The sequence below is a fragment of the Theropithecus gelada genome, chromosome 14 (assembly GCF_003255815.1).
Source record: "Theropithecus gelada isolate Dixy chromosome 14, Tgel_1.0, whole genome shotgun sequence".
NCBI classification, from domain to species: domain Eukaryota; kingdom Metazoa; phylum Chordata; class Mammalia; order Primates; family Cercopithecidae; genus Theropithecus; species Theropithecus gelada.
Window position 1 is genome coordinate 110,637,224 of NC_037682.1, and position 25,695 is coordinate 110,662,918.

The window sequence follows — 25,695 nt, forward strand, 5'->3', positions numbered from 1 at the left end:
GCCTCCCAAAGTGCTGGGATTACAGGCGTGAGCCACCGCGCCTGGCTAGACTTCTTAAAATTACAAAGTTTGTTAATCCCTACTATGTGCACAGGAAGCTCTTCAGTACGGTGGAGGATACAAACTGATATAATTATAGTTGCTTGTCCCCAAGGAGTCTACCTCAGCATATTTAGAGCATCTTGGTTGAATTTGAGGGAAGAGATATGACTAAGACATGGTTCCCACCCCTAGGCAGCTTCCTGATGAATGGAAAAAGCAGACATATAAACAATCAGCTAGACTCTAAGGCAGAATGAAGTAAGTGCTAGATGTCCAAGTAATGGATGAAAGAGGGAGGGCTAGGCTGGGTGCAGTGGCGGGAGGATCACCTGAGGTCAGGAGTTCGAGATCAGCCTGGCCAACATGGTGAAACCCTGTCTCTACTAAAAATAACAAAAATTAGCCAGGCATGATGGCTCATGCCTATAGTCCCAACTACTTGGGAGGCTGAGGCAGGAGAATCACTCGAACCTAGGAGGTGGAGGTTGCAGTGAGATGAGATCTCGCCACTGCACACCAGTCTTGGCAACAGTGACTCTGTCTCAAAAAAAGAAAAAAAAAAAAAAAGAGGGAGGACTAACTAGGGAGACTCACGTAAGACTGAATTGTGAAGCAGTATCTGGCAGCATAGGACCAAGCACTCAGTGGAGAAGTTAAGGGAATAAATCAAAGAAGTCGGAGAATGGAGATCACTGGGGTTCTGAGGGTTCCTGAAGGATTCTTGGGGGAAGAGGGTCTTCATAGGGAAACCTTCTACCTGGACAACTTCCTGCATAACCTGCTCCCCTAAACCCTAGCTGCTCTCCCCACTGACAGCTTCCTCCTGCATCCCTGGGTTCTGGCCCTGAGTTCTCTCCTCCCTTGATTTCATGCCTTCTCCTCCCTTTGAGATTAGAAACCCAGACTCTAGGAATCTCCACTGATTTGGCAGTCCAGTGACAGTACATGGGCAGGCCACAGGAGGTTACTTCATTCATCCCCACCTCTCCCCATCATTTCTTACAGGGAAATCCAGGGAGGCCCAGCCTACCCCACCACCTCCTCTGGCTTAGACAAACCTGTCAGGTTCTACCTAGCCCTGCAACCTCACACTTTAGAAGGCATTGTTTATTCTCTTATTTTCATGTGCTCATTCCTCGGACAACTATTTGGGTTTGGGAGAAAGATACTTAACACCTTTCCATCCTACCTCTTTAAGAAAGGGACTGTGTGCCAAAGACCTTCCCACATGTATGAAGAAGGGGCTCTTGGGAGAAAGTGAATTCCCACAGGATTCCTTTGAATCCTTTTGCAGGTATTTCCTTCCCCTGTCCTCAGCAAGCATTGATGAGCCCCAGTCCTGTAGAGGTTGAATCAACTCCTTGAGTCTAGGAAAAGCTGGCTCCTGAGGCCAGAGGTTGGGCAGTGTACCTACAGCACCATTTCTTGGGAGCTTGTTGGGATATCACATACTCGGAGTGCAAGGTCTTGTGGCTGAATCTATTCAGTCCAGTGTTACATTGCCAGCTCCCCTGTCATTACCACCCCCTCTGCACGTGCTCTATAGGCAGGAGCTGTTACTATGGAAATATATTATTTTTAAAAACAGACACACAGCCTGGGCTTGGGAATCTCCAGAACAAACCTACACGGGCAAGTAGGTTAATGGGGCTGTTTCTGGGTCCAAACTCCAAGAGGAAGGAGGGTGATGATGGTGGGGGGAATTCAAAATTCGGCGTTCTACTCTCAACCTCTCCCAGCTTCAAGTTCTGCTTTCTCTCTGTTGACATCAGCTGAACCTCTGCCAGACACTTCTATCTGGGAGGGATGTTCTGCACCTTCTTACCCTGGGCCTCGCTTCCCCCAGGAAATGGGAAGCTAGAAGTCGCTGAGTCTGGGGGTGTTGGGAGAAGGGGGCGGTGATTTCCACAGGGGTCAACTCCTTCTTAACCTCACAGGCGTCCGACCTGTGGAAATCTAACAAGCACAGGGGAAAGCAAAGGCAGGATCTTAGGTAAGTGAAGTTACTCTTGCCTTGAGCTGAGTGTGGGAGCACCGCGATAGCAAGATGGGGCGAGGTGATCAAAGATCCCGCCTATTTTCAACCCCGGAACCTCCTCCGCTGGCTGCTCGCCCTCCCGCCCTCCTCCAGCGAGGGAGCGCCAGGCTGTCGTGGCCCCGCCCGGCGCGGGTGCGGCTCCTTTAAGGGCGGGTGGGGGCGGGGCGCCGGCGGTGTTGTCAGTGTCAGCTCTGCGCACGCAGCCCTCCCGGAGCCGGTGCCGGCCCGCGAGCCCCAGCGTCTTTGCAGACCAGTCCTCTACCGGGTCCGGCGGGGCCCGCGCGGTGGGAGGAGTCGGGCACTGGCCGGCGACTAACTAGGGTCCGACTGCTGACCACGCTACAAGGGACCCGGACCACGGAGACAGAGACCCCGGCGTCGCGACCCCCGAGGACCTCCTCTCCTCGCTCTGTGGCATACACTAGTCCTGGGCACTCAACCGCGGAGAGCCCCCGACCCCGCGCGCCCAGCCCCGGGGGAGCCCGCCCCCGCCCCGCGGCCAGCCCGGGCCATGCTCCCCCGGGGTAGCGGCTGAGCCTCAGCCGGGACCGGGACCGGAGCCCGCGCGGAGCATGGATCCGGGCTGGGGGCAGCGGGACGTGGGCTGGGTGGCCCTCCTGATCCTCTTCGCAGCCTCGCTGCTCACGGTGTTCGCCTGGCTGCTGCAATATGCCCGGGGCTTGTGGCTGGCGCGGGCCCGCGGGAACCGGGGCCCGGGACCCGCCTTAGCGGGGGAACCCGCGGGTTCCCTACGGGAGCTGGGCGTGTGGCGCTCGCTGCTGAGGCTGCGGGCGACTCGGGCTGGCGCCGCCGAGGAGCCAGGAGTCCGGGGCCTCCTGGCGTCACTCTTCGCCTTCAAGTCTTTCCGGGAGAACTGGCAGCGGGCTTGGGTGCGAGCGCTGAACGAGCAGGCCTGCAGGAACGGGGTGAGTTGGACCAAGCGCTTGGGTGGTCCCTTCAGCCTTTCCTTCCAGGGGAGGGACTGACTGCTCCTGCTAGGAGGCCACTTGGGGGTGGGCATTAACGGGGGAACCCTATGGCTTCTCTTCCCCTCCCGGATCAGAGAAAAGGGTGCCGCTAAGGCTGGGGGTTGTAGAAATCCAACTGGGTTCCCAGACCTCCATTTCTGTGGGCAAGGTACTCTGGCTCCAAACCCATGCACAAGTTGCTGTTCTCATAGCAACGCTAATCCCTGTACTTGAGGGCACTTCCGCCTTGCCTGGGTTCTGGTTGTGTTGGGGCGTGGGAGACAGGTGCACCTGCAGAAGGAATTTGCCTGCTTCTCATGCCACCACACCCATTTAACATTTCATGCCCCAAATCCCTGGTGTGGTCGGGCAGATCCCCAAAGAACCTGAATCACTCCCCTACCCCACAGTAATTTCACTGCTACAGTCAAACACATCCTCCATGCTGGCCTGTGGTTCTTTGGGGGGTGGGGGAGTGTTCAGGTGGAGAACAGATTGACAGTGCCCTTACCAGTAGATGAGCTTGCAGCTGCCCCTTGAGGGTCAGTCACAAACCAGTCCAGCCTACTTCCTCCCATTGCACCATGGGCATCTGGCCTCCCAGGAAGTGGGGCAGGAAGCGTGGTCATGAGACGGAGATAAGGTGGGAGGTAGAAGTCTCTCTTTTCTGGAGCTCCCTCCCATCCTGGCCCAGCAATCTCTCCTTGCTCTCACAGTCCATCAGCTCCTTGCTCAGAGGGTTCTCTATTTCCAATCACTATGAATTTGGAGGCTTTACCTTACTAGTTCCCCAGATGCCTGGAAACAGAAATGGCCACAAGAAATTGCTCTATTTCCTCTGTCCAGCTGGCGGGCTGAAAGCCAGATGGCATCTGTCAGTTAATACCTTGCACCCACCTCTTCATCCAACTCTCCCTGTACCTTGTCCCTCGGTCAGAAGCAACTCCCCAGGATAGCTGACTCAGCTGGACATTGGCCTCCCTTGCAGAGGGTGGGGAGATTGAGGTTTCAAGCATCTGTCTCCCCATCTTCCTTGGCCTAGCCTTTGAATGAGACAGCTACCAGAGCAAAGGAGTTGGCTTCCCCTGGTTTGCCAGGCAAATGAACCCTGTGGATTTGTTTCCTCCATCTCAAGACCCAAGGAAGAGTTGCCAGCCAATTCTGTGCTCCTTCCTCAATTCTGTGTCCGCACTGCTCTCCATCCAGGTGGGGCTGCGGTAGGTTGCTTCCATTACTGTGGAAGAATTAGGGAGCAGCTCTTTTGAGATCTAAGCAGCTTTCTGCTCTCTAATACCTTCCTGCTATCTGCCTTGAGGAATTAGCCAGGCCCCTGGACTCTTGAGTCCTCTGAGCTTGTATCTTTTCCCAGTCCCCCGGTACAGATCCCCAAGGCCATGCTAGTCTTCATCTCCAAGAATATGAAGCATCATACTCTTGAGCTTCCACATCCTATTTATTTGGAAGAAGGCTTAGCTTCATTTCTCCAGCTCTTATCTTGGACAAGGTGGCTCTACCACCTTTACCCGTGGCTTAGCCCTTTCCCTCTCTGCCCAGCTATTATATATAGGTGGCAACCAGCACCTTAACTTTTTTCTATGTACACGTGTTTTAGGTGTAGGGTAGGGGATGAAAGGGATGGTGGCGAGAAGAAGAAGGAAGCTCCTGGTATTCCAGGAGGAAGCCAGGGTCTTCAGCTCAAGGTGATCTAGTCTCTGAGGTGGACTAACTCCCCATTGCTCAGTGGCTCCTAGCAGCTACAGGCCCCTGGAGAGGCAGGCTTTGAGGGGACTACCTCCTGTCCTAAAGCCCTGAGCCAAGGAGGGGCCAGAAGCCAGCCTGCAGCTGAGGCCTCCGCAGTGGCAGAGTCCAGCCAGCAACTGAGCAGGCCAGCCCTGTGGGGGCAGCTCCAGAAACCTGATCCTGTGCCCACATTACTCCTTCAGAGCTCCATCCAAATCGCCTTTGAGGAGGTGCCCCAACTCCCACCCAGAGCCAGCATCAGTCATGTGACCTGCGTAGACCAATCTGAGCATACCATGGTAAGGGTCTGATGGGCACTGCTGTCTTTGAGGTCCAAAAAGGACTGATCCCAAGGGCTCCCTTTAGTCCACAGGTTCTTAACCTAGAGTCTGTGAATGCCTTTTGGATCTAAGGATTGACTTCAGGAAGTCTGAGAATCCCATTGAAGTTATGCGCAAAATGTTGGATGTGTGTTTATCTGCATTTTTCTGGGGAGAGGAGTCTTTGGCGTTTATCTGATTCTTTTAGGGAGTTATGATCCTGAAAACATGAAGTCCCTAGGAAAATGGAAGTGGGGAGGGGTCTGCTGAACTATTATAGGGCAGGACAAAGCAGGGCGAGCACCCTTCCCCCACATCTGACCCACCTCGCCGGTCTCAGGTGCTGCGTTGCCAGCTCTCTGCTGAGGAGGTGCGGTTCCCAGTCTCTGTGACCCAGCAGTCCCCCGCTGCTGTCTCCATGGAGACCTACCACGTCACTCTGACACTGCCACCAACACAGGTAGAAGGGGATGTGGGAAACTGAGTTGGGCAGGGAGCGGTTCCATTGGCTCGGCTTCTTCCATTTGTTTCCTCTCTGGGATGGAATTCAGGAAGGGAGGGTCCTCAGGAATTAGGAGTCCTTGGGGAAATGGGGCAAGTCAGTCCAGTCACTTTGTTCCTGTCCGTAGTTGGAAGTCAACCTGGAAGAAATCCCTGGTGAGGGGCTGCTCATATCATGGGCCTTCACTGATCGCCCAGATCTCAGCCTAACGGTGCTTCCCAAGCTGCAGGCCAGGGAGGTAAGGAGGCAGGGGTGGCAGAGAAGAGGCAGAACAGGGAGGGAGGCAGAGGTGGGGGATCCACCTCGTTGTTGTTCCCTTCTCCTCTCTACAGAGAGGTGAGGAACAAGTAGAGCTCTCCACAATTGAGGAACTGATCAAGGATGCCATAGTCAGCACCCAGCCAGCCATGATGGTCAACCTCAGGGCGTGCTCTGCCCCAGGAGGCCTGGTGAGTTGGCACCCAAAGCAAAAGATTTGCATGCACCTTGTCCCCAGCGTGCTATGTCAGGATTCTTGCTCTTTGGACCTTCTTCTATTCTTAGGTACCCAGTGAGAAGCCACCCATGTTGCCCCAGGCTCAGCCAGCCATTCCCAGACCTACCCGGTTATTCCTACGGCAGCTTCGGGCATCTCACTTGGGAAATGAGCTGGAAGGTGAGAGCTAGAAGTGGCTGCGGGACTGCCAAGGCTATGGCTGGTTGCATACCTCTGCCAAGGGTGCAGCCTCTTTATTCTGCATTGACTTTCCATCTTTGATCTGAGCATCTTCTAACTTCTGGTTCCTCCCAGGCACCGAGGAACTGTGCTGTGTAGCTGAACTTGACAACCCCATGCAGCAGAAGTGGACCAAGCCTGCGAGGGCTGGACCCGAGGTGGAGTGGACAGAAGACCTGGCACTGTAAGGAGTAACCCTGCCCCGACCCCATGCTCCACGGCAGAAAGGATCAAACCTTTCCAGCACAGCCCTTGCAGGAATCAGCTCTTGTTTTCAGTAGCCTTTGGTGTGAGCCCCTATTGTATGCCAGGTCCTGGCGTGGGTCTTAGGGATACAGACTTGACCCCCACCCCTGGGTCAATGACAAGCTTGAGGCAGAGACGGGTATAAACAAAGAAGATGGTATAACCACTCCAGTTGAGGTTTATATAATGTGTCACTGCAGTGCCTAGGTCGGGGGGAGATTAATTCCCATGAGGGAATAAGGATCAGAGTAGGCTTCATGGAGGAGATGGCATTTAAACTACACTTTAGAGCAACAGTAGGATTTCATCAGAGTGTGAAAGTATTCTCGGCAGAGGGAAGAGCTGGAGCAAATGAAAGAGGGTGGCTTGCAACTGAGAGACTGGCAAGACAGGAGGAGCAGGGCCAGGGAGGATTTGAATGCACAGCTGAGGAGCATGGTTCCCACTCAGGCCCTGTCCCTTTCTCTTGGGATGAGAGAGAATTTGGAATTGGAGCATTTGTGCCATTTTATTTATGTACACAGCTCTCTGCCTCTGGCCTGTGATCCACTCAAGTGTGGGGTTCAGCTTGCTAATCTTCCCCTTCCTGCCCCATCTCCTCTTGTCCCACAGGGATCTGGGCCCCCAGAGCCGGGAGCTGACCCTCAAAGTGCTGAGGAGCAGCAGCTGTGGAGACAGTGAGTGAGGGGCGGGAGGGGCACCCCTGGGTGGGTGCAGAGTGGAGCCTGGCCGTGGGCCCAGCTCATAGTGCCATCCCTTTCCCCAGCCGAACTCCTAGGCCAGGCCACACTGCCTGTGGGCTCCCCCTCCAGACCACTTTCTCGAAGACAGGTGTGCCCACTCACCCCAGGGCCAGGGAAAGCCCTGGGACCAGCAGCCACCATGGCAGTGGAGGTAAGAAGCTGACCCCTGGGGCAGTGGGAGGACACAGGGGATGGGCAGTCTCTGAGGCTCTGCCTCTTCCCTCTCCCACCCCTGGGCAGCTTCAGTACGACGAGGGCTCTCCCCGGAACCTGGGTACTCCCACCTCCTCCACTCCACGCCCCAGCATCACACCTACCAAGAAGATTGAGCTTGACCGGACCATCATGCCCGATGGCACCATTGTCACCACAGTCACCACCGTCCAGTCCCGGCCCCGTATAGATGGCAAATTAGGTAAAGAGAAGGAGCCTGGGAGCCCAGCTCTAACCAGGGGCCTGGGACTGCAGACCCAAGGCGGGACAGTGAAAGAGGAGAGAAAGCCTTAATTCCAACTCCCCCTGTTTTCAGATATTCCATTCCGGTCCTACCACATCTTCCTCCCAATCTTTGTCTCTTTCAAACTTTCTCTTACCTTCTGCCATTTCCTCAGCAATTTCTCTCACTCTACCACCCTTCTGGATCCTCGTGCCCCTCCTCACACAGGACTGTTGCACTCCCACCTTCCAGCTTCCCCTCTGGCTTTTCACAGATGTCCTTAGCCCTAGCTGACTATAAATCCATCCTGCTACCCTCAGCCCTCCAGTACCCCCTGGGTTCCTCCAGCAAACCCAGAGGCCTCTGTGGCATTTCTGCCCCACTCAGTGGGCCCCCATGGTACTTTGGCCATTATAGGGGCCCCCATGGAATTGCCCCAACCTCAGGGGACCCCAGTACCCCCACTGTCCCCCCTCCATATTTTCATAGCATCTCCCCACACCCTCAGCAGGCCCCATGGCACTTTCCTACACTCCCATTAGCTCCTGGGGTGTCTTTTAGTCCCCACAGCATCTTCTTAATCACCCTTGTGATTAATCACCCCTCAATCATTCTTGCCCTCTGAGTCACCCAAAGTCTGCATCTCAACAAAGACAGTAGGGGTGGGGGCCACTCTGAAGCACCTCCCAGCTCACTGACCCTCCCCCACCCACCAGACTCCCCCTCCCGCTCCCCGTCCAAGGTGGAGGTGACCGAGAAGACGACGACTGTGCTGAGTGAGAGCAGTGGCCCCAGCAATGCCTCCCATAGCAGCAGCCGTGAGTGGGGAATGGGGTGCATGAGTGTGGGTTGGCCCTGGTGCCCCAGCATCAAAAAGTACTGAGTTCCAATCCAAGAAAGAGCCAGGGAGAAGTCAGGTTATCCATCCTTTGCACTCCCAGCAGGGGACAGCCACCTTTCCAACGGCTTGGACCCTGTAGCAGAGACAGCGATTCGCCAGCTGACAGAGCCCAGCGGGCGGGCGGCCAAGAAGACACCCACCAAGCGCAGCACTCTCATCATCTCTGGTGTTTCCAAGGTAACTGGGCTCTGGGGAGAGGAGCTGGGATGGGGAGAAAGCCCTAATGAGTCGGTCACTCCTGCCCATTTAAACTCGTCCCTCCTGCCAGGTGCCCATTGCTCAGGACGAGCTGGCACTATCCCTGGGCTATGCGGCATCCCTGGAAGCCTCAATGCAGGATGATGCAGGGACCAGTGGAGGTCCCTCTTCACCTCCCTCAGACCCACCAGCCATGTCTCCAGGACCCCTAGATGCCCTCTCCAGTCCTACAAGTGTCCAGGAAGCAGACGAGACAACCCGTTCGGATATTTCTGAGAGGCCATCTGTGGATGACGTTGAGTCAGAAACGGGGTCCACTGGTGCCCTGGAGACCCGCAGCCTCAAGGACCACAAAGGTAGGGGGACGTTGGCAGGGTGCCCCTCATCTCTTCTTTTATACACATATCATGACCTGAGGGACCTCAAGCCAACGTGCCTTCTCTTCTCCCCTAAGAGACAGCCGGAGTTCCCAGCCTAGTTCAGCCAAGCTAGCCTAGAGGAGGGAACTTGGTGCCTTGGTTCCTGGCCTAGATCTGACATGCTTGTGATAGGAAGGGATGCCAGATTATTTCCCTTTACCTCCATTGTTCTTTCTTCCTGAGTCTAAGTGCCAGTTTTCCTGCCCTTTAAAAAAAAATTATAAAAATTTATTCCCAGGCAGGGCGTAGTGGCTCACGCTGGCACTTTGGGAGGCCGAGGCAGGCGGATTACCTGAGTACAGGAGTTCAAGACTAGCCTGGGCAACATGGCAAGACCCTGTCTCTACTAAAAATACAATAAATTGCCTGGGCACAGTGGCACACACCTGTAATCTCAGCTACTCAAGGGGCTGAGGTGGGAGGATTCCTTGAGCCTGGGAGGTTGAGGTTCAAGGAGGTTGAGGCAGTGAGCCATGATTGTGCCATTGCACTCCAGCCTGGGTGACAGAGTAAGACCCTGTCTCAAAAAAAAAAAAAAAGGCCGGGCGCGGTGGCTCAAGCCTGTAATCCCAGCACTTTGGGAGGCCGAGATGGGCGGATCACGAGGTCAGGAGATCGAGACCATCCTGGCGAACACCGTGAAACCCCATCTCTACTAAAAAATACAAAAAACTAGCCGGGCGAGGTGGCGGGCGCCTGTAGTCCCAGCTACTCGGGAGGCTGAGGCAGGAGAATGGCGTGAACCCGGGAGGCGGAGCTTGCAGTGAGCTGAGATCCGGCCACTGCACTCCAGCCCGGGCTACAGAGCGAGACTCCGTCTCAAAAAAAAAAAAAAAAAAAAAAAAAAATTTTCCGTGGTTTGGCGCAGTGGCTCATGCCTGTAATCCTAGCACTTTGGGAGGCCAAAGTGGGTGGATCACGAGGTCAGGAGGTCAAGACCAGCCTGGCCAACATGGGGAAACCCCGTCTCTACTAAAAATACAAAAATTAGCCAGGTGTGGTGGCAGGCGCCTGTATTCGCAGCTACTCGGGAGGCTGAGGCAGGAGAATTGCTTGAAGCGGTGGGGCGGAGGTTGCAGTGAGCCGAGATCATGACACTGCCCTCCAGCCTGGGTGACAGAGTGAGACTCCGTCTCAAAAAAAAAAAAAAAGGCCGGGCGCGGTGGCTCAAGCCTGTAATCCCAGCACTTTGGGAGGCCGAGACGGGCGGATCACGAGGTCAGGAGATCGAGACCATCCTGGCGAACACGGTGAAACCCCGTCTCTACTAAAAAATACAAAAAACTAGCCGGGCGAGGTGGCGGGCGCCTGTAGTCCCAGCTACTCAGGAGGCTGAGGCAGGAGAATGGCTTAAACCCGGGGGGCGGAGCTTGCAGTGAGCTGAGATCTGGCCACTGCACTCCAGCCCGGGCGACAGAGCCAGACTCCGTCTCAAAAAAAAAAAAAAAAAAAAAAAAAAATTCTTCCCTTTCATTCTGCACCCTCTCCCCCATGAGTATAAGAAATCCTACCCCAGGCCAACCCTTGGATTGTCCTTCTGGCAGCAAGACAGGCTGTGACCAGTGGTGGTAGTTCTTCTAACTTTAAAAGTTGAGAGGCTCACCCCAAAACATCTTCATTCCTCTACCAGTGAGACTATCAACCATGGATGGATCTATTTTTTAAGCCTGCATCACTTCTTGAGATAATGAGGTTTCTACCTCCAAAGCCTGCTGGGTGAGCACCTTGCTCATTATACTGATTCTGAATTTACGTCTTTGAAGTTTCTAGATGCACCACTTCCTGCTCACAGCCTGGAATTCGATTAACAAGTCAGTGTTAACCCACCTTTCCCTTCATGATTTATAGGCTTTTGGGAGTACTTTCTGGTAGCTTTTGTCTTCCCATAGGAAAGAGGCCCAATCCCAGTTTGTCCTCACAAAGCAGCCAGCCCTGTGATAACTCTTTTGCGGGCAGAGTTAGGAGTGTACACAGATCTCCACAAGTACCACGATTTTTGCCTCAGGAAGGATAAAGCACATGGTTGTTTATGCTTTCGTTTTCTTTTTTCTTTTTTTCCACGAAGCCTTTTGGAGAAGTATGTTTCTGCTTTTTTTCCTGAGGAAGCCTGGCTTCTGGGCCACGGGACTGATCCTGTCCACATCCTCGATCCCTCCATTCTCGGTCATGTCTCTGCCCCCGTCTCACCCCACCCCGTGCCCCTCTCTGCCTTAGTTTCCCCTCTTCCCCTGCAGTGAGTTTCCTGCGCAGCGGCACTAAGCTCATTTTCTGCCGGAGGCCTCGACAGAAGGAAGCTGGCCTGAGCCAATCACACGATGACCTCTCCAACGCAACGGCCACGCCCAGTGTCCGAAAGAAGGCCGGCAGCTTTTCTCGCCGCCTTATCAAGCGCTTTTCCTTCAAATCCAAACCCAAGGCCAATGGTAACCCCAGCCCCCAGCTCTGAGGACCCTCCTTACTTCCTGAGCTAGGAAAGGGCACAAGTTCTCTTAGCCCATTCCCCACCTCCCCTTCCATACCCCTTCCTGGATCTCCAGCGCCTGGGCCAGGAAAGTCCTCTGGGTTCCAGGAAGCCCTGTCCACCCTGGGCCACGGGGCCGGTTGGAAGGATATTTGGAACGGGAAGCACATGAGAGGTGGGCACCCGTTGCCGAGGACATAGACGAGGGACTGGTGGCTGGGAGGGAGAGAAGGGCCCTGCCTGGCATGTGTGGGCATTCCCCAGAAGCGTTTGCCTCCTGCTGAGCCTGGTCCCTGAGTGGAGTCCCAGGGTGCTCAGCTCTTCAGCTGACCCTTCCTCCCTTATTTATTCTCTTTTCTATTTATATGTGTGGCTTAGGACCCTCCGTGAACAGATGATAGAGGGCATCTCTCCTAGGTGACCCTTCTTTTCTGTCCCAGGAGGGTGGGTAATTCCCTTCAGGATGGGGCTCCCACACCTCCCTCAGGTCCCCACTCAGACCAGCACCAGTGTCTGCCTCTGAGAATGTTGGCAGCTCACAGACAGCAGGGCCGGCCTGGGATGGGGGGCAGGTACTCCCCACCTTTCTGCCTCCCTTCCTGCTCCTCATCCCTCCCTCCCCCTTTATTACCGTTTTTTGTACTTGATGCCTTCTCTGTGAGCAGTGGCTCTGTGGGAAGGAGGGAGCCGGGAGCTTGCTGGGAAGCCTTCCCCAGAGAGATGGCTTTAGGGGCTTTATTTAAAGACTGTGATGATGGAGCCACGCAAGGCTGCACCTCTGTGTGTTGGGAGACGATGATGATGTCCATTGCTGTGTGATGGCTTGGAATTTAATTTATTAAAGTCAAATTGGAATTTATAAACTGGACAACTGGTTATCCTTTGAAAGGCAGTAGGCAGCCAGGCTGTGACATGGATGGTGTGGGAGGATGAGAGACAGGGGCCCGGATAATGAGGTTGGGTAGATGACACACATTGTGGATCTGCTAAGAAGTTCCTGCAGGGAAGAAGGGGCGTGCAGAGAAAGGATGGAAGAGATAGAAGGCTCTGGAGTGTGAAATTGTAGCAAAAAAGTCAATCGACTAGTACAGCTTAGTCTTCATTCCCCTTTCTGGAGCACGCTCCTCCTTCTAGGATGTAATGGAGATCAGAGCTTGGACCCTGTAACTAGACTGCCTGCCTGGGTTTGAGTCCCAGCTCCTCTAATTACTTGTGTGACCTTGGGCAAGTTATGTAACCTCTTAAGTGCCTCAGTTTTCTCATCTGTAAAATGGGAACTTCAATCATCATAGCTATCATTTGGCTGTGGATGAGAAGTAAATGAAGGGCTGAGTAAGTGTTAACTGTTGCCTCAGAAGAAACTGGGAGGGGGAAGTCTTAGCAGTGTTTCAACATAGAAAAGCTCTCATTCTGAAATGTGGGCGAATTTCAGGGATTGATAGATCCTAGCAAACTCTTGTGTCCCTGGTTCCTGTGCTTGGGATCTTATACAGGATTTGAACCAGGTAAGCTGCTACAGGATATTGGGCAGAATGCAGGACCAGGAAGCAAGAAAACTGAGTCTGCCACAAACAAACCAAGTGATCTTGAGCAAGCGACTTCTCCTTTGGGGACCTCAACTTCCTCATCTCTAAAATAAGGGTGACCTGGATAATCATTCAGTTCACTTCCAGCCTTGACATCCTATGACTACCTACATCTCAGGGTGTTTAGGGCACATGCCTTTGGGTAGATAACATGTGGAAATTGTTACTGTTCCCCATGCTCCTGTCCACACTGTTAACCAAATATGAGATATCTGGGAAGAACGGAGAGTATAGATATTTGTTTTTTTTTTTCAATTAATTTAGTTTTATATATTTGGGGGCACAAGTGCAGGTTTCTTTTTTTTTTTTTTTTTTTTTTTTTTTTTTTTTTGAGACAGGGTCTCACTCTGTCTCCCAGGCTGAAGTGCAGTGGTGTGATCTTGGCTCACTGCAACCTCCGCCTCCCCGGTTCAAGCGATTCTCCTGCCTCAGCCTCCCGAGTACCTGGGATTACAGGCACATGCTACCACACCCGGCTAATTTCTGGATTTTTAGTAGAGCCAGGGTTTCACTATGTTGGCCAGGGTGGTCTCAAACTCCTGACCTCAAGTGATCCACCCACCTCAGCCTCCTAAAGTGCTGAGATTACAGGCGTGAGCCACCGCGCCTGGCCTAGTGCAGGTTTCTTACATGCACTTATTGCATGCATAGGGGTGAAGTTTGGGCTTTTTTTAGTGTATGCATCGCCCAAATAGTGAACATCATACCCAATAGGTAGTTTTTCAGCCCCCACCCTCCTCCCACCTTCTCATCTTTCATAGTCTCCGATGTCTTTTATTCCGCTCTGTATGTCCATGTATACCCATTATTTAGCTCCCACTTATAAGTGAGAATATGCCATATTTGACTTTCTGTTTCTTGAGTTATTTCATTGAGGATAATGGCCTCTGGTTCCATCCATGTTGCTGGAAAACACATGATTTCATTCTTTTTTATGGCTGAGTAGTATTCCACTGTGTGTGTGTGTGTGTGTGTGTGTGTGTGTGTGTGTGTGTGTGTGTTGGGAGATGATCATGATGTCCATTGCTGTGTGATAGCTTGGAATTTAATTTATTAAAGTCAAGTTGGAGTTTATAAACTGCATTTTATCACTCACTACATTCGCTACATTTTCTTTATCCAATCCTCCATTGATGGACACATCAATTTGGTTGATTTTTATATAGTGAAATGTTCAATTCTAGGTCATGAAAATTCAAAGAGATTTTTCAAGCTGTTTCCCCTAATCTAAGAAATGTAACTCTAGTGGTTCACAGAGGAACAGTTTTTCTACCAGTATGACAGGACAGCCAAACACAATGAACTTGTGATTGCACAAGAAACTTTTGTTGATGGAAGAACAGGTATTCAGATTTCTACAAGACCTGGGGACTGAGTAGATGGCAACTGGAATCTGTATTGAGCTTCCAGTGCTGAGCTGCCCAGAGTTCCATGGAATGACATATTTTAGTGAAGAAGAGCCTGATCACGTTTCAAAAATAGGGAATTTTTAAATGAATGAAAAAAATACGAAACATATTTTCATCAACTTAATCCATTTCACACTTTCAGAAGAGATCCACAGCTTTTAATGAGTATGAATTATGCTTTCAGTTTTTGTGGCAGCTTTTAAAGAACAAATCTCGGGATATGTCTGAATTACCCAGCCAAAATTGTGGCTTGTTTTCAAGAGAAGCAGATTGAGATAGAAGTAAACTATGCTAGACAGCATGACACTGCTTTAAATTTTGGAAACATATATATGGATCCCAGAGCAATCCTGAAATTTTTGCTCTGTAACCTATGTTTGAGTTTACACAGCTCTGTGAATGAACTTTTTCTTCATAAAATTGCTAAATAAAGCTAAAAGCTATTTTCAGTGAAGCAAATCTGAATTAAAATGAGGTTGGCATTTCATGAAGTACTACTATATGCATTTTTGAATGAATAAAGTTGGTAAGATATATTCTGTTACTTTTGAATTACATTTTTTAAAACTTTTTTTTTTTTTTTTTTTTTTTTTTTTGAGACAGTGTCTCTCTCTGTTGCCCAGGCTGGAGTGCAGGGGTGTGATTTTGGCTCACTGCAACCTCTGCCTCCCGGGTTCAAGCGATTTTCCTGCTTCAGCCTCCTGAGTAGCTAGGACTACAGGTGCCCACCACCACACCTGGCTAGTTTTTGTATTTTTAGTAGAGATGGGGTTTTGCCATGTTAGCCAGGCTGGTTTGAAGCTCCTGACCTCATGATCTACCCTCCTCGGCCTCCCAAAGTGCTGGGACTACACGCATGAGCCACAGCGCCCGGCAAAACCCTATTTTAAAATAGGAACCAAGTTACAACTCACTGTTGTTAAAACCAAAAGCCAAAATTTATGCACAAGTATGACTTTACTATCTTAATGGCATTTAAAATTTTATTTTATATATATTGAACATTTAATGTGTTTGCTGATTATACAAATTATAGAGGTTTATTTTTATATTAGAAGATACAGAAAACTACAATGCAATAAAATATCAATCTTAACGAACTTTATTGAGGTATATTATTTAACAAGTATGTCTTGAACCCTTACTGAGTTTCAGCCACTGGGCTGAGTGATGGGTTTTTTGTTTTGTTTTGAGACAGAGTCTTGCTCTGTCGCCTAGGCTGGTGTGCAGTGGTGCCATCTCAGCTCTCAGCTCACTGCAACATTTGCCTCCTGGGTTCAAGCGATTCTCCTGCCTCAGCCTCCTGAGTAGCTGAGATTATAGGCGCCCGCCACAATGCCCAGCTAATTTTTGTATTTTTAGTAGAGACAGGGTTTCCCCATGTTGGCCAGGTTGGTCTTGAGCCCCTGACTTCATGTGATCCACTCGCCTTGGCCTCCCAAAGTGCTGGGATCACAGACGTGAGCCACGACACCCGGCCCACTGATGGAGTTATAAAGGTGAAGAACTAGTCTAGCGCAGAATGCAGAGTAAACAGACGAATACAATGTGATTGAGCTGTATTGTTAAATACAAGAAAGGACTATCAGGAAGACTTTTTGGAAAAAGTGTCTACACTGAGACCATAAGAATTAGTAGGAATCAGTCAAATAAATGTGGGAGGAGGAGAAAGGGATTATTCCAGGTAAAGAAAACAAGTCCAAGGCTTGAGAGGTAAAAGGTGGCTTGGTGTGGTGGAAAAGGTGAAAGAAATTTGCGACTGGAGAGCAAGCAATATGGTCGAGAGGGACTAAAAAAAAAAGTAGGGAGAGCCCAGATGCCGAAGGGTCTAAAAAGCCTCAGTAAGGTTTTGGAGCTTTGCCCTGAAGGCAATAGAATGCCTTTGAATTGTCTGAAGCAGGTGGTAACTTGATCAGGTCTACTTTTTGCAAAGTGGAGAATGCTTTGGAAGGAAGCAAGTGTGCACGCAGCGGGACCCGTTAGACTAATGTATAAATCCTGCCTGGAGGTCATCACTGGACAGGGGAGGTGGGGGAGGCGGTGAAGATAAAGAAAAGGGGATGAATTTGAAATATCCTGTTTTAAAAGGAGGTAGAATCCACAGAACTTGGCAATGGATTGGATGTGACAAGTGAGAGGAATCAGTGATGACTGCCAGGTTTCCGACCTGAACGAGTGGATGGATGAAGGGAAGCCGAGTTTTGGGGGGAAAGAGAAACATAATACCAACATTTAAAACATAGTAAGACTAAGAGGCTGAAGGAAAGGGTAGAACCTTCAGTCTGAGCCGAGCAGGGCCGACAGCGCTGAGCAGCCTCCCACGCCTTTTCCTCCGCGAGGCCCACGCAACCGGCCAACTAAATCGAAGAACCACGTGAGGGAGACCCCACTGGGCACCGGGCGTGAGTCCTGCGCATGCCCGTTGGGTCCCGGAGGCCGAGTCTGCGCAGTTAGGGGAACTCAGGCCCATACGCTCCCCGCCTTTGCGTCGCCCGGAACATCGAGGCGCGGTCATGTGCTACCTTTTGCACGTATCCGGTCGCCCCTCTGTCCGCCCGGGACGCCTAGCCCCACCCACCGTTCCCGCCCCTTCCGTGTTTTGGTGCGCACGGGTTCCGCCAGACACTACTACCATTGGCTGTCAGTCGGATCCGAGAACGGCGATTGGCTTTCCTTGACCGTCCCTCAAGCACCTCCCCGGAGATGGTCTGAGGTGGGAGAAGAGCTGAAGAGACCCGGAGCCGACGGATGGTAAGCTCGGGTGTGTGATCTGCAGAGGCTGCAGGAGGCCGGGCTCATCCCGAGCCGCTTCGGCGAGTCTTCTTGCCGCTTGGCCACACTGGTCTGCCCTGGTCCGGTCCCCTCACCCTGACTTGAACCTCCCTGCTTTCTAGTCAAGGGGCTTCGCTGCGGCTGAGAGTCGGTCGCTGCCACGCCTTGGGGGGAAGGATTCCGGGAAGCCTGCGAGACTGCGAGTGGAGAGGTTTTTGTCCAACGGGACGGTCTCCTTCCTTCTGTCTACATTCTAGTTGTCCTTCGAGGCGTGGTGCGGGTCCCATCGCTTAGGGGAGCCTTCCTTTTCGCCTGACCGCGGAGGTTTCTTTCTGTCCTGGTCTCCCTCATCGGGTACTTTGTTTTGGTCGTTGTCTTCACCTATCAGTCTTATGTCTTTGGCCAAATTATGAGTTCTTAGGCGTTTAGGACCCTCTTTTTCTTGAATACCACAGTTCATTCCTTGTCTTGCATTACAATATGTGCTCTCTTAAGTGTTAAGAGGGTGGAGTGATAATCTTGCCCCTGTCTCCTCAGAGTAGAAACAAGCGACACAGAAAGAGAAATTAAAGAAGACAGGAGCACAGTCAGAGAGAGTTAGGGAGTTTTGCCTAGGTTTCAGATCATTCTGTATCTCCAGCTAGCTTGCCTCCTTGGTCTTACCCACTAGTCTAACAGCAGATGTATGTTTAGAATATTTGTGCTCGGCACAGTATAGGGACACAGGCAGGTATGATACGGTTTCTGCTCAGAAGCCTCTTATAGTCCAATTGGGTAAATGAGACTAGAACATATAAAACGACTGTGGCAACATAAAAATAGGGTTGAGGTTTTATGGTGTCAGCTGTGCCAGCCATAGAACTAAGGAGCAAAAGTAGATCCAGGGATGGGGTAGTTTAGGAATGCTTCCCGGAATGTGATTACCTCCTGATATTTATTGAGTATCTGGGGTGTACAAAGCTCTGTGCTGAATCTGGGAACGAGAAATGAATAAGTGATGGCTACTATCCTGAGAAACTCCTAGTCTAGGAGAAACAAGTTTCATTGCAGTGATAGCAAAGATGTGGATGGATGCTGTGGGCAGGAGATGGGATATGCCAGCTGTACCTGGATGAATTGGGAAAGGGGTCATCAAAGAGAGGGCTTTTGGGTTTGAAGGGCAAATAGAAGTTGCATAGGCAGGCCTATCGCGGTGGCTCACACCTGTAATCACAGCACTTTGGGAGGCCGAGGCGGGTGGATCACTTGAGGTCAGGAGTTTGAGACCAGCCTGGCCAACATGGCAAGACCCTGTCTCTACTAATACTACAAAAATTAGCCGGGCGTGTTGGTGCGTGCTTATAGTCGCAGCTATAATACGTCGGAGGTTAAGTCACAAGAATCGCTTGAACCTGGGAGGCGGAGGTTGCAGTGAACCAAGATCACACCACTGCGATCTAGCCTGGGCAACAGAGCAAGACTCCGTCTCCAAAAAAAAAAAAGAACTTGCATTGGCATAGAGTTTTAGGAGAATGTAGGGTATTCAGAGACAAAGATGATGGAATCAGAGGAAGAAGGGATGAAGTATGGCTGAGGAAGCCAGAGAACAGCATCGTGTGGGGGAAAGAGCATGATCTCTGGATTGGAATGAGGGTGCTCTTACATCAGATGAAGTGTAGAGAGGGCTCACCACAGGGCTGACACACCGTAGCCTCTCAATAGATGTTCGTTTCCCTACCTAGACCTGGAGAAGTAAAAATGAGACCACTTTGAGAAGAGCCTTGCATTTCATACTGTAATAGAGAGTCAGAGGAGGTGTGGGATTTTATGACTTTTGGAAGCTTTTTTTCTACTTTTCTTACCCCAACATTATAAAAGCAGTCAATGTTCAATATTTCTTTCTTCTTCTTCTTTTTTTTTTTTTTTTTTTTTTTTTGACAGGGTCTGGCTCTGCTGCCTAGGATGGAGTACAATGGTTTGATCTTGGCTCTTTTGCAACCTCTGCCTCCTGGGCTCAAGCCATCCTCCCACCTCAACCTCCCAAGTAGCTGAGACTACAGGTGCATGCTACCACATCGGCTGTTTTTTTTGTCGTTGTTTTTTGAGATGGAATCTTGCTTTGTCGCTAGGCTGGAGTACAATGGTGCGATCTCGGCTCACTGCAACCTCTGCCTCCTGGGTTCAAGCGATTCCCCTGCCTCAGCCTCCCTGGTAGCTGGGACTACAGGCGTATGCCACCACACCCGGCTACTTTTTTGTATTTGGCCAGAATGGCCTCGATCTCCTAACCTTATGATCCGCCCACCTCGGCCTCCCAAAGTGGTGGGATTACAGGCATGAGCCACTGTGCCTGGCTGATTTTTGTATTTTTAGTAGAGACGGAGTTTCACCATGTTGCCCAGGCTGGTCACAAACTCCTGAGCTCAAGCCATTTGCTCACCTCGGCCTGCCAAAGTGCTAAGATTGTGAGCCACTGCGCTCGGCCCAGCAGTCAACATTTGTAATAGGGATTCGCTGTTAGTCTGTGAGCAGCTCAGCAGCCCCACATACACCCCAGAGTGTTAAGGATGACTGGATTCTTCTCTGGGGAGGAGAAAAGGCTATGTAGGTATAGTGGGTATAGTAGGTTCAGAAAAGCCTGTATTGGAGGCATGAAGGATCTTCTGTTTTTTTGTATTTTCTGTTTTTTTCCTTTTAGTATTCAGTAAAGGCCTTTTTCAGAGTCCCCGCCTGTCTCAGGTAGGCCAGAGAGAGCAACATGGTGGAGTCAGCAAGAATCAGTGAGAATTCCTGAGGAGAAGGTGACACTCAGGAGACAGAGCCAAGGCCAGCTAGTGTCCTCTGTCTACCAGAAAGTTTACTTGCAATGTCACCCTCTGTTCTGTATTTTGTTTATTCTTTTTTTTTTTTTTTTTTGAGACGGAGTCTCGCTGTGTCACCCAGGCTGGAGTGCAGTGGCCGGATCTCAGCTCACTGCAAGCTCCGCCTTCCGGGTTCACGCCATTCTCCGGCCTCAGCCTCCCGAGTAGCTGGGACTACAGGCGCCTGCCACCTCGCCCGGCTAAGTTTTTTTTTTTGTATTTTTTAGTAGAGACGGGGTTTCACTGTGTTAGCCAGGATGGTCTCGATCTCCTGACCTCGTGATCCGCCCGTCTCGGCCTCCCAAAGTGCTGGGATTACAGGCTTGAGCCACCGCGCCCGGCCTGTTTATTCTTTATTGTTACTCAAAGTATGCTTCTGGAACTGCTTGTATCACAACTGGGGTGCTGAGTAAAAAGGGCACATTTCTAGGCTTAACCTCTGCCTTCCTGAATCTGAACTTCTCAGGCAGGCGCTGGATAACTCTACATTCATGTGCAGATCTAAAATTAAGAACCAGCCAGGCACGGTGGCTCACATCTGTAATCCCAGCACCCTGGGAGGCGGAGGTAGGTGGATCACCAGAGGTCAGGAGTTCGAGACCAGCCTGGCCATCATGGTGAAACTCCGTCTCTACTAAAAATACAAAACTTAGCCAGGCGTGGTGACACACCTGTAATCCCAGCTACTCAGGAGGCTGAGGCAGGAGAATCGCTTGAACCCTGGAGGTGGAGGTTGCAGTGGGTGGAGGTTACAGTGAGCTGAGGTTGCGTCACCGCATTCCAGCCTGGGCGACAGAGCAAGACTCTGTCTCAAACAATAAAAATAAAATAAAATTGACAACCTTTAGTTGTGTGTGTGTGTGTGTGTGTGTGTGTGTGTGTGTGTGTTTGAGACAGTCTCACTTTGTCACCCAGGCTGGAGTACAGTGGAATACAGTGGCACGATCTTGGCTCATTGCAGCTTCTGCCTCCCAAGTTCAAGCGATTTCCTGCCTCAGCCTCCTGAGTAGCTTGTGCCACCATGCCACCATGCCTGGCTAATTTTTGTATTTTTAGTAGAGACAGGGTTTCACCATGTTGGCCAGGCTGGTCTCGAGCTCCTAACCTCAGATGATCCACCTGCCTTGGCCTCCCAGAGTGCTGGGATTACAGGTGTGTACCACTGCGCCTGGCCAAGAACCTTCAGTTCTGTGTTTATCTTTCTTCAATAAATATTTATTACAGACTGGGTGCAGTGGCTCATGCCTGTAACTCCAGCACTTTGGGAGGCTGAGGCAGATGGATTGCTTGAGTCCAGGAATTCGAGACCAGCCTGGGCAACATGGCAAAAACAAAATAAAAATTAGACAGATGTGGTGGCGCATGCCTGTGGTCCCAGTTACTTGGGAGGCTGAGGTGGGAGGATCTCCTGACCGTAGGGAGGTCGAAGCTTCAGTGAGCTGTGATTTTGTGCCACTGTACTCAGCCTGGGTGACAGAGTGAGACTCTGTCTCAAGAAAAAAAAAAATATTTGTTACATGCCTAAGCATGTCTAGCAGCATATAGACACCCAAGGTGCAGTATAAACTACATAGATAACGACTTTTTATGTTCAAACGGAATCTACATTTTAACAAGGTATTAGCAGAGTGGTGGAGTAAACCATTGGATAGGTTAGGTAAAGGCAGATTGTATGGCACTTTGAAAGTCTGGCAGGGGACTTATGATTCAGTAAGAAATAAGGAGCTTCTGGGCTCATCTGCAGGCTATATGGAGTAGAACCATATATGGACTAGAGTCAGCTCAACATGACCCTACCATTACCACTAGTGTGTGGCTATGAGCAAGACAGTTGACCTTTGGAACTTCAGGTGTTTATCTATAAATGAGGTTAAAAATAGCACCTACCAGCTGAGCGTGGTGGCTCACGCCTATAATCCCAGCACTTTGGGAGGCCAAGGTGGGTGGATCACCTGAGGTCAGGAGTTTGGGACTAGCCTGACCAACATGGGGAAACCCTCTCTCTACTAAAAATATAAAAATTAGCCAGGCATGGTGGCAGGCACCTGTAATCCCAGCTACTCGAGAGGCTGAGGCAGGAGAATCGCTTGAACCTGGGAGGCAGAGGTTGCAGTGAGCTGAAATCTAGCCATTGCACTCCAGTCTGGGAGACAAGTGAAACTCAATCTCAAAAAAAAAAAAAAAAGCACCTACCCCAAAGGGTGGTGTTGGTAATTAAATGATATAATGCAAATAAAATGCTTACTAGGGTGCTTGACATATAATAAGTGTGAAATTAAAAACAAAAAGATTTATTATCTTCATTTTGCAGATGAGAGTATTCAGAAGTTACGAGTTAAGTTCTTGACAAAGGTCATACAGCTAGTAGGTGGTGAACATTGGAGCCAGGATTTGAACGCTGATCTTTCTCAAAAGCCATCTGTTTGAACCTGAGCATTGTTCTTCCTCACATAGGAATAATTCCTTCTTGGTGGGTTGCTCTGAAGCTTCATGAGAAAATGTCTGTTAAAGCGTTTAGCTCAGTGCCTGGCACACACTTAGTAGTGTTAGTTTTTGTTTTCCCTTTCCACAAACACCAGACATCCTCCAGGGATTTAAGGAATTACTCCATCCTTACTGTATAAGTGCAGGGTTTCTCATGGGTCACTGGAACAACACGTGCTGATTCTAGGCAGGCTGCCTGCCCAGGTTTTTGCCCCCAGCAGCACCTGGGTGGAATTCTTGCAGCTGTGGATTTCTTCCTCTTCCTCTAGGGTGAAGGCCATGCCGCCTCCTGGGAAAGTTCCTCGGAAGGAGAATCTGTGGCTCCAGTGTGAGTGGGGGTCCTGCTCCTTTGTGTGCTCAGCCATGGAAAAGTTCTTCGAGCATGTCACTCAGCACCTGCAGCAGCACCTGCACGGCCCTGGGGAGGAGGAGGAAGAGGAAGAGGAGGATGACCCACTTGGTAAGACAGCAGGACACAGGAAGGGGAGGAGCTCAAAGAAAGGTGGAAAATCTGACTTTCTTTTCCTTAGAGGAAGAAGGCGGCCTGAGAAAATGGTGATTTATTTTCCTAATTGTGTTTTTGTTGTATATAAAAACATTGTAAACTCATTTATAGAAAACTCAGTCAACAAGGATATAAGGAATAAATCTGCCATCCTGCCATCAAAAAGTAATTGCTGACAGTACTTTAGTGAACATTATTTTTGACATCTCTTTGCATGTGTTTACATATATTTAAATACAGATGAATATGCTTTTTTTTTTAAAGATAATTCTGTACAAGTTGTTGGCAACCTGTTTTTTTTTTTCTTTTTTTTTTTCTTTTTTTTACTCTGCTAGTATTCCCAATTTTTTTTCTTTTACTGCAACCAGTCAGAAATGCATCTTATTTTTTAGAGACAGGGCTTCTTCACATTGTCACCCAGGCTGGAGTCCAGTGTCATGATCATAGTTCATTGCAGCCTTCAACACTCAAGGGATCCTCCTGCCTCAGCATGCCGGGTATCTAGGACTGGGGGCATGTACCACCACCACACGCCAATTTTTTTTTTTTTTTCAATTTTTATTATTTTTAGAGACAGGATCTTGCTTATGTTGCCCACGGATCTCAGACTCCTGGCCTCGAGCAATCCTACCTCAGCCTCCTGAGTAGCTGGGACTATTGGCGTGTCCACCAAGTCCAACCCTACTCCCACCTCCCAATTTTTTTTTTTTTTTTTTGCTTTGAGACGGAGTCTTGCTCTGTTGCCAGGTTGGAGTGCAGTGGTTCAATCTCGGCTCATTGCAACCTCCGCCTCCCAGGTTCAAGCGATTCTCTTGCCTCAGCCTCTCGAGTAGCTGGGACTACAGGCGTGCGCCACCACGCCCAGCTAATTTTTGTACTTTTAGTAGAGATGGGGTTTCACCTTGTTGGCCAGGATGGTCTCGATCTCTTGATACCGTGATCCGCCTGCCTCGGCCTCCCAAAGTGCTGGGATTACAGGCGTGAGCCACCGTGCCCAGCCCTATCTCACACTTTTTAGCCTTTCTCTGACTTATGTTTTAGGTATGCCTTTTATCAATAGCAAATAACTGGGATTTTAATAAAATCCAATCTGAAAACAATAACAATAGTGAACTCTTCTATAGTACCTACTGTGTGTCAAGTATTGCTGGGTACTTTTTTTTTTTTTGAGACAGAACCTCGCTTTTGTCGCCCAGGCTGGAGTGCAGTGGTGTGATCTCAGCTCACTGCAACCTCCACCTCCCGGGATCAAGCAATTCTGTTGCCTCAGCCTCTTGCCATGATTACAGGTGCCTGCCACCACACCTGGCCAATTTTTGTATTTTGAGTAGAGACGGGGTTTCATCATATTGGCCAGGCTGGTCTCGAACTTCTGACCTCGGGTGATCCACCTGCCTCAGCCTCCCAAAGTGCTGGGATTACAGATGTGAGCCACCTCGCCCAGCCAGTACTTTTTTAAACCAACATTAAAGCACTGTTTCCCACAGAGCCTATGAGGTAGGCACTATTATTATTTATTATTATTATTATTATTTTTTTTGAGACGGAGTCTTGCTGTGTTGCCCAGGCTGGAGTGCAGTGACTGGATCTCGGCTCACTGCAAGCTCCGCCTCCCGGATTTACACCATTCTCCTGCCTCAGCCTCCTGAGTAGCTGGGACTACAGGCGCCCGCCACCTCGCCCGGCTAATTTTTTGTATTTTTTAGTAGAGACGGAGTTTCACCGTGTTAGCCAGGATGGTCTCGATCTCCTGACCTCGTGATCCACCCGTCTCGGCCTCCCAAAGTGCTGGGATTACAGGCTTGAGCCACCGTGCCCGACCCTATTATTATTTTTTAGACGGAGTCTTGCTGTGTCACCAGGCTGCAGTACGGTGGTGCGATCTTGGCTCACTGCAACCTCTGCCTCCTGAGTTCAAGCGATTCTCCTGCCCTGGCCTCCCAAGTAGCTGGCGCGTGCCACCGCGCCCGTCAATTTTTTTTTGTATTTTTAGTAGAGACGGGGTTTCACCATGTTAGCCAGGATGCCCTGTTGGCCAGGCTGGTCTTGAACTCCTGACCTCAGGTGATCCACCCGCCTCGGCNTTTTTTTTTTTTTTTTTTTTTTTTTTTTTTTTTTTTGAGACTGAGTCTGGCTCTGTCGCCCAGGCTGGAGTGCGGTGGCCGGATCTCAGCTCACTGCAAGCTCCGCCTCCCGGGTTCACGCCATTCTCCTGCCTCAGCCTCCCGAGTAGCTGGGACCACAGGCGCCCGCCACTTCGCCCGGCTAGTTTTTGTATTTTTTAGTAGAGACGGGGTTTCACCGTGTTAGCCAGGATGGTCTCGATCTCCTGACCTCGTGATCCGCCCGTCTCGGCCTCCCAAAGTGCTG

The 25,695-nt window shown here is 50.5% G+C and overlaps 2 protein-coding genes across 18 annotated transcripts in view; both read left to right on the forward strand.

Moving 5' to 3' along the window:
* Nucleotides 1–1,634: 1,634 nt before the first annotated feature.
* On the forward strand, nucleotides 1,635–12,595 carry C2CD2L (C2CD2 like). 2 transcript variants are annotated; one of them, XM_025356458.1, is made up of 15 exons: nucleotides 1,650–1,787; nucleotides 1,980–3,006; nucleotides 4,992–5,087; nucleotides 5,449–5,568; nucleotides 5,738–5,848; nucleotides 5,943–6,059; nucleotides 6,154–6,265; nucleotides 6,401–6,509; nucleotides 7,184–7,248; nucleotides 7,338–7,465; nucleotides 7,555–7,729; nucleotides 8,467–8,568; nucleotides 8,692–8,828; nucleotides 8,920–9,205; nucleotides 11,503–12,595. In XM_025356458.1, exons 2-15 carry the CDS (start codon nucleotides 2,653–2,655, stop codon nucleotides 11,712–11,714), a joined length of 2,124 nt encoding a protein of 707 aa, XP_025212243.1. In that variant the 5' UTR covers nucleotides 1,650–1,787; nucleotides 1,980–2,652; the 3' UTR covers nucleotides 11,715–12,595. The 2 variants fall into 2 exon arrangements, with proteins under 2 accessions (XP_025212244.1, XP_025212243.1); XM_025356459.1 differs by having other exon boundaries at nucleotides 1,635–3,006; nucleotides 8,695–8,828.
* A 4,763-nt stretch (nucleotides 12,596–17,358) lies between these two features.
* The window catches only part of HINFP (histone H4 transcription factor), a 15,788-nt gene continuing 7,451 nt past the window's right edge, over nucleotides 17,359–25,695 (forward strand). For 4 of the 16 annotated variants that reach the window (XM_025356475.1, XM_025356472.1, XM_025356469.1 and 1 more), the window contains exons 1-3: nucleotides 17,359–17,475; nucleotides 19,417–19,535; nucleotides 23,090–23,280. Coding sequence is in view for 9 of the 16 variants with exons in the window: in XM_025356469.1 (XP_025212254.1) it covers nucleotides 23,100–23,280 (181 nt within the window). In the remaining 7 variants the exon portion in view is untranslated. Of the gene's footprint in view, nucleotides 17,486–17,618; nucleotides 17,851–19,416; nucleotides 19,536–23,089; nucleotides 23,281–25,695 lie in introns of all 16 variants that reach the window. The other 12 variants (XM_025356461.1, XM_025356468.1, XM_025356463.1 and 9 more) reach the window with 6 other exon arrangements.